At 49.7% G+C, this 7,690-nt stretch overlaps 1 protein-coding gene across 1 annotated transcript; it reads right to left on the reverse strand.

The window, feature by feature from the left end:
* Positions 1 to 1,557: 1,557 nt before the first annotated feature.
* LOC115775204 (C-C motif chemokine 3-like) lies at positions 1,558 to 2,676 on the reverse strand. The gene is made up of 3 exons (XM_030722757.1): positions 2,397 to 2,676; positions 2,196 to 2,307; positions 1,558 to 1,902 (listed from the first exon to the last, which is right to left on the reverse strand). The coding sequence occupies exons 1-3, from the start codon at positions 2,464 to 2,466 to the stop codon at positions 1,809 to 1,811; spliced, it is 276 nt and encodes a 91-aa protein (XP_030578617.1). The 5' UTR covers positions 2,467 to 2,676; the 3' UTR covers positions 1,558 to 1,808.
* Between the last annotated feature and the right edge of the window lie 5,014 nt (positions 2,677 to 7,690).

The raw sequence follows: 7,690 nt of genomic DNA on the forward strand, positions 1-7,690 counted from the left end.
TATTTGTAATTGGTAAGAAATGATCAAAAAATTAAACACTTAAATCTATGCGGTATTTGAATCATCATTTTGTCTACAAACTGCAGTAACAGTGCTGGGGAAATTTTCAAAATTGATGGAATTATGAATGTGTTGCACCTATTTACTATTTTCTAGGAAAAATATACAGAAATGAGGGGTGGCTCAAGACTTTTGCACATTGGAAATCCAATTAGTGATCCCAAGAGAAATTAACTAAAGGAGAATAGAAGAGTTGCCTTGATTTCCAACCACTGATCGATGTTCTAATCTTCATTTTGCCCATCCCCACTTAGGCATGAAGCAGCAGAGCGATTTCCAACAACAAGAAAAGACTATGACTAATTACTCTGCTGGCTAATTGTGAAGGTCTCACTGAGAGAGGCTCCTGAGATACATGCTGAGAAACAACAAAGAAATAAAAAGGCACAATACAAACTAACGTGAAACTATTAAAACTAAGAAATAAAAGAAAATTTCATCTCTGACCATGACAAGACAAGGCGTCCGTCCTTGATGATGCATCAAGAAAGTTTTCAGTTTAGGCTCAGCATAAGCCTAAACGGAAAACTTGCTTGGTCTAAATATGTATGTGTATATATATATATAGCATCTTTTACCTTAAAAAAGATGAGCAACACCGATCTAGACTGCTTGGTCATTTCCTCTGATAAAACTCGTCTAATATCTCTGATAAACTACATTTAGACTCAAAACAGAGTGCACAGGAGCAGCAGGTAGTTTTCTGGCTTAAAGTGAGACTTACTTCATTGAAATTCGATCAGTAACAGGCTCAGCAACAGGCAAGCATTCATTAAAGCCCAGCAAGTACAAATGGCAGAGACCAGTAGAGACCAGTATAAAGTATGATGTCCTCCAGCCAGTAAACCAGAAAGTCTGTCCCAGCTAACACTGAGCAAGAGGCTGGGTGAAGTCTGTACAGGTTACCAGTGAATCATGAGCAGTTTGAGGAAGGCGTAGTATCCAGGAAGAAAAAAAACCCATAAAGTCCTAGCTGTAGCTCAGGAGGTAGAGGAGGTCACCTCCTCATCAGAAGGTTGGCGGTTTGATTCCTGGCTGCTCCACTTTGTGTGGCAAATTATCTTTGGGCAAGATACTGAACCCCAAGTTGCCCTCTGATGCAACCATCAGAGTGTAAACATTAGATGGAAAGCACTTAAGCATAAAAAGAAGTGAATGAGGTAAGTTGTAAAAGTCCTTTGAGTGCTCAAAGTAGAGTACAAAAGTGTTACTCTGCTCTACTTTACACTACCATTTAAAAAGGTGATCATTTATTTATTTATTTTTAATTCCAAATGCAATTCCAAATCTAACTCAACCAAAAGAATCTTTGGCAGAGCTCAGAAGGTCAGCTGAACATTTGTCGCCATACAGTTATCTGTATTAGTTTGGCAGAGCTTTTTTTTTTTTAAGTAATGTGTACAAATGTGGTATAATCCAATAATACACAGTATCTAAGGAATACTGACTGACTCGACTGTTTTCTACCTTAGAAGAGATGAGACACAGTTTTCGTACTCTTTGTTGTATTTGTGTGATGTTTATTCAGGTGGATAAAATACATAATACAAAGCATCAGAGAGACATTACACAATCAAAGGACATGACTGTGGATTATTTCAGGCTCACAATCACTTAAAAGCTAAACTTTGAAGCAGTTGGAAGAGTTATTTAGCGCTTATTACTATCATGAAGACACATTTGTGTGCATTTTATGTGATCTTAACTGATGAAGCAGAACAAGATATAAGAATGAGCAGGCTGCTGCTTTAAAAAGAGTTCTTGTCCAGAGTTTTCACGATGCTCTTGACCCAGGAGAGAGACGGATCCGCACAGACTTGACGAGACCTTTTGGTAACCAAGCTGAAACAAAGAGGTGGAAATGATGCTGTCATTATCACTAAATAACAATCTGTTAGTTACAATCTTTTTTAAAATAAAAAAAATAAGAATAACCAAGCTACAAAACAAAATCTATGGAGTAAAATTAAGAGATAAAAATAAAGAGAACAATTTTGACTTTAAATGAAAAGTAATCATATGTAAAATACTTAAATGTCCAAGAACTGTCCAGTTACAATGTTAATACAGAATAATTTACATGACAATCGTTTAAACATTTTGACAAGAAAATAAACCCAGATTTCTACACTTACATGACTGCAGCCTTTGCGCACCGGCGATCACTCACAGTATATGATCTGATGAGTTTTTTGTTAATGCTTCTTGGATAGAACTCAAAGCAGCACTTGTCGGGACCATTTGCATCTGAGGAAAGAGTATAAACATACATATGTATCACTGGACTTTCTCAAAAAAAAAGTCTATTTTAATGATAAGATTTAAGGTAATCTCACTGTTGCAGTCAACCGTAGACAACAAAGCGGCTCCCAGGATGCAGAGCAAAAGGATGTGAATGGTCCTCATGATGATCTATTGTTCCTCAGCAGTTATTGATGATGAAGATAAAGACAGCAGCTGCTCTTCAGATGCAGTAAAGGGCTTCTAAATAAAAGGTGGTGTACTGTTACGTTAATAAACAAAAAAAAAATGGTGTCATTGGTGTAAAAGAGGAAGGGCGGTTGTGGTTTCAAAGGTGCTGAACATGCCTCTGACAGAACTTTCCACTTGGTTAGATTGAGAGCAAATGAAGCTGTGGTTTAGCCCAAAGCATGACACCAACTTGCAGCAAAACCAATTTCTGCAAGCCACAAAAAAAAATTCATAAAGGGTGGGGTGGCTCAGGAGGTACAACAAGTAATCTGCTAATGGGAAGGTTGGTGGCAGGGCACATTATCCTGCTGAAAGAGGCCACAGTCATCAGGGAACACCATTTCCATGAAGGGTGTGCATGGTCTGCAACAATGCTGAGGTAAGTAGCATCCACATTGATGGCAGGACTGCCTTCACCAGTTTGCCTTCTTCTACACACTACATCCTGGTACCAAGTAAGTGATGCGCATGCACCCAGCCATCCACGTGATGTCAAAGAAAACACGAGTTGGTCAGTGGTTGGAAATTATTGTTGGTGCTTTTGCTGGGTGACAGGGGTCAGCATAGGCACCCTGACTGTTCTGTGGCTATGCAGGCCCATACACATCTGACTGTGATGCACTGTGTATGCTGACATCATTCAGAACCAGCATTAATAATTTAAGGTACAGTAGCTCATCTGTTCGATCAGACCACATGGGTCAGCTTTCATTCCACATGCATCAATAAGCCTTGACTTTGGTCCATGATGACATGACAGCATTACACATTTTGCTGCAGATTTGTTAACTACACATTTCTGAGGCAAATTGTCATGTCCTGGGCCGTTGGCCCAGCGTTTTGTGTTAATTTATTTCCTGAGTTTGTCCTCCCTGTATGTTTGTCATGTTCCCAGTGTTGTGACTTGTCTGCGTGTTCCTTGGTTTATCACTTCCTGTTTTATTTTGCCAATGTGATTTCCTTGTGCTTTGTGTTTAGCTTTGCTTCCCCTGTGTAATTAGTTTCATTTGCCTCACCTGTTGTTCCCTGCTGTTTCCTCTTGCCCTGATTACCCAGTGTGTATTTAAGCCCTCAGTTTTCATTTGTTCTCTGTCGCGTCGTTGATGTTTTGTGCCCGCATGTTCCTGTGTTCCCTGTGCCTGCCCTTCGTCTCCCTGTGCCTCCCTTCCAAGGTTTTTGTATTTGTGTTTCCCCGTTGAAATAAATCCCCTTTTTAGTTATGTTTGCTTCTGGAGTCCTTCATGTGAGTCCTTCCTCGTCCGTTTCCTCCCCGGCCATGACAGAACGACGCGACCATTACAAAACCCCCTCCGGCTCCAATTTTTTCGACGGCACTCGTCTAGCGCTGGGGGGCCCGGCGTCTTTGAACAGTCCCCGTCATCGTCACTCACCTGCCTCCCCTTTCGCTGATCCCTCCCTTCCTCGGCAGCCGCGGAGGAGAGGGAGTTCCCGGCAGCAACGGCGGAAGGCACCCCGAGACCCGAGCGGTATAACGCCGCGGACCGCTTCACCACTTCACACCCAATCCTCCGTTTCCGTGAGTAACACTGGCTTCAACGCTACTATGCCTGCGGACAATTATTCCCGTCACCCCCCTGCCTTTCCCCTCCCTGAGGTGGCAAAGCAGACCATTATCTGTTGGGTGGATTCACTGGTTATGGACCTTCTGGCTGACCCATGTGAGCAGGAACAGCAACAGCTCACGGCCCAGCTGCAAGGGCTAGTCGATGATTACCCTTGGTTATTTGGCTCTCTGCATGGGTTAGTGCAGGATTTCTTAACCTCCACCCTTCACCTACAGCAGTCCCCAGTGTCAGCTCATTCTCAGTCCCCAGTGTCAGCGCATTCTCAGTGCCCGGTGTCAGCTGTGTCTCAGTCTCCCCAGTCAGCTGTGCCTCAGGCTGCTTCCACGCAGTCAGCTCCTCTCCCTAGCTCACAGTCAGTCTCCTCGCAGTCAGTCTCCTCGCAGTCAGTCTCCTCGCAGTCAGTCTCCTCGCAGTCAGTCTCCTCGCAGTCAGCTCTAACGCCCTTAGCTCCTGCTCTCTCTAGCTCGCAGTCTGCTCTTTCTGTCTCCCGGCCTGTTTCCACGCAGCCAGATCTCCCTAGCTCTCGGTCTGTTTCCACGCAGCCAGATCTCCCTAGCTCTCGGTCTGTCTCCACGCAGCCAGATCTCCCTAGCTCTCGGTCTGTCTCCACGCAGCCAGATCTCCCTAGCTCTCGGTCTGTCTCCACGCAGCCAGATCTCCCTAGCTCTCGGTCTGTTTCCACGCAGCCAGATCTCCCTAGCTCTCGGTCTGTTTCCACGCAGCCAGATCTCCCTAGCTCTCGGTCTGTTTCCACGCAGCCAGATCTCCCTAGCTCTCGGTCTGTTTCCACGCAGCCAGATCTCCCTAGCTCACAGCCCGCTCTCTCTGTCTCCCGGCCTGCTTCCACGCAGCCAGTCGTCTCCCGGCCTGCTTCCACGCAGCCAGTCGTCTCCCGGCCTGCTTCCACGCAGCCAGTCGTCTCCCGGCCTGCTTCCACGCAGCCAGTCGTCTCCCGGCCTGCTTCCACGCAGCCAGTCGTCTCCCGGCCTGCTTCCACGCAGCCAGTCGTCTCCCGGCCTGCTTCCACGCAGCCAGTCGTCTCCCGGCCTGCTTCCACGCAGGCCAGTCGTCTCCCGGCCTGCTTCCACGCAGTCCCCTGCACCTCTGCTATTCCTCGAGCAGCCCCTGCTGCTCAATAAAGCAGCAGTGTGCCCTGTTCCGCGGTCCCAGCCTACGCATCCGGTGCCTCACTATGTAGGCCCCGTTCAGCCCATGGGCTCAGCTCACTCCAAGCCGATGGGGGTCTCCGCTCATTCCGAGCCGATGGGGGTCTCCGCTCAGTCCGAGCACTCCGCGCCAGAGGGCCCCGCTCAGTCCGAGCCGATGGGGGTCTCCGCTCAGTCCGAGCCAGGGGGTCCCGCTCAGTCCGAGCCGATGGGGGTCTCCGCTCAGTCCGAGCGCTCCGCGCCAGAGGGTCCCGCTCAGTCCGAGCGCTCCGCGCCAGAGGGTCCCGCTCAGTCCGAGCCGATGGGGGTCTCCGCTCAGTCCGAGCGCTCCGCGCCAGAGGGTCCCGCTCAGTCCGAGCCGATGGGGGTCTCCGCTCAGTCCGAGCCAGGGGGTCCCGCTCAGTCCGAGCACTCCGCGCCAGAGGGTCCCGCTCAGTCCGAGCCGATGGGGGTCTCCGCTCAGTCCGAGCGCTCCGCGCACGAGGGTCCCGCTCAGTCCGAGCCGATGGGGGTCTCCGCTCAGTCCGAGCGCTCCGAGCCAGGGGGTCCCGCTCAGTCCGAGCCGGTGGGGGTCTCTGCTCAGTCCGAGCGCTCCACGTCACCCGAGGGTTCCCCACCAGAGCCCGGGGTCGCCCTTCTCCGCCGCCGCATGCCCCGCGGTCGGCCTCCAGTGTCTGCTCCCCGTCGCCGCCGCCGCACGCACCGCGGTCGGCCTCCGGTGACCCCTCCTCGTCGCCGCCACCGCAGGGAGCGCGGTCGGCCTCCAAAGACTCCCCCTCGTCGTCGCCGCCGCCGCTGGGAGCGCGGTCGGCCTCCAGTGACTCCCCCTCGTCGTCGCCGCCGCCGCTGGGAGCGCGGTCGGCCTCCAGTGACTCCCCCTCGTCCTCGTCGCCGCCGCCGCTGGGAGCGCGGTCGGCCTCCAGTGATTCCTTCTCGTCCTCGTCGCCGCCGCCGCTGGGAGCGCGGTCGGCCTCCAGTGATTCCTTCTCGTCCTCGTCGCCGCCGCCGCTGGGAGCGCGGTCGGCCTCCAGTGATTCCTTCTCGTCCTCGTCGCCGCCGCCGCTGGGAGCGCGGTCGGCCTCCCTCGTTGGGATTTTGCTTTGTGGCCCCTTGGCCTCTGCGGCCTCCTGAACTGTGTGTTTTTTGTTTTTGGATTTCCCACTGACTCCCCTGAACTGTGGACTGTTTTTTCCCCTGCTGTTTTTTGTTTTGTCATAGCTCCTGGACTGTCCCTTGTTTCGGCCCCCTGTTTTGGACATTGGAGCTCTCCGGCCTTGTGCCGTCGCTTTTTGTTTCATCCGGTTGTTTTTTTTTTTTTTTGCTTCTCGTCCCCGTGTTTTGTTCTTGTTTGGACTGTGTTGCCTCTGCTCTGCCTCATTTTGATGCCCCCTGTTGGACTGTCTCCGGCCTTGTGCCGTCGCCTTTTGTTCTGGTCCTGTGTTTTTGTTTTCTTCCTGTCCGGGTTTGATTTGTTTTGTTCACGCCCTGTGATTTCTGTTTTGCTCCCTGTCTTTGTTTTTGTTTCGGGCCCTCCCTCCTGGTCCCCCGCCTCCCGCCCTTGTCTGGTTTTGTTTCTGGTTTTGGCCGTCGGGAGCCGGCCTTTGAGGGGGGGGTACTGTCATGTCCTGGGCCGTTGGCCCAGCGTTTTGTGTTAATTTATTTCCTGAGTTTGTCCTCCCTGTATGTTTGTCATGTTCCCAGTGTTGTGACTTGTCTGCGTGTTCCTTGGTTTATCACTTCCTGTTTTATTTTGCCAATGTGATTTCCTTGTGCTTTGTGTTTAGCTTTGCTTCCCCTGTGTAATTAGTTTCATTTGCCTCACCTGTTGTTCCCTGCTGTTTCCTCTTGCCCTGATTACCCATTGTGTATTTAAGCCCTCAGTTTTCATTTGTTCTCTGTCGCGTCGTTGATGTTGTGTGCCCGTGTGTTCCTGTGCTCCCTGTGGTTCCCCTTCGTCTCCCTTCTGAACGGTTTTTGTATTGTTTTTTCCCGTTGAAATAAATCCCTTTTAAGTTACGCTGACTTCTGGAGTCCTTTGTGTCAGCCATTCCTCGCCTGTTTCCTCCCCGGCCATGACACAAATATCCCATTCCATGATGTCCAAAAGGTGCTCTCTTGGATTGCATCCTCAGTTTCCCGTTCTTAGCTGACAGGATGCCTTGATTGCAACAAAAGGTTATTTGACTTACTATCATGCTACATTGATTTAAATCACCTTCCCCATTCTGATTAGATTAGGAAGTAAATATTGACAGCGAATGAGTTTACTAACCAATTACATCATCTCAGATGGCACTTATTTCAGGGGAAAACAGGAATGTTGTCAAAATGCATTTGTTACAGGTACCGTTAGACAGCTCTACATGTGTCCTGAAAACAGGAAAGAAATGAGCAGATGGAGACGAG

This window comes from Archocentrus centrarchus, assembly GCF_007364275.1.
Source record: "Archocentrus centrarchus isolate MPI-CPG fArcCen1 chromosome 18 unlocalized genomic scaffold, fArcCen1 scaffold_23_ctg1, whole genome shotgun sequence".
NCBI classification, from domain to species: Eukaryota; Metazoa; Chordata; class Actinopteri; order Cichliformes; family Cichlidae; genus Archocentrus; species Archocentrus centrarchus.

Excerpts from the sequence above, each read along its gene's own strand:
- LOC115775204 (XM_030722757.1), bottom strand. The coding sequence starts at position 2,466 with ATGAGGACCATTCACATCCTTTTGCTCTGCATCCTGGGAGCCGCTTTG. Across the intron at positions 2,308-2,396 it reads GTCTACGGTTGACTGCAACA|ATGCAAATGGTCCCGACAAG; the intron begins GTGAGATTACCT and ends CTCTTTCCTCAG. Across the intron at positions 1,903-2,195 it reads TGCGCAAAGGCTGCAGTCAT|CTTGGTTACCAAAAGGTCTC; the intron begins GTAAGTGTAGAA and ends TCTTTGTTTCAG.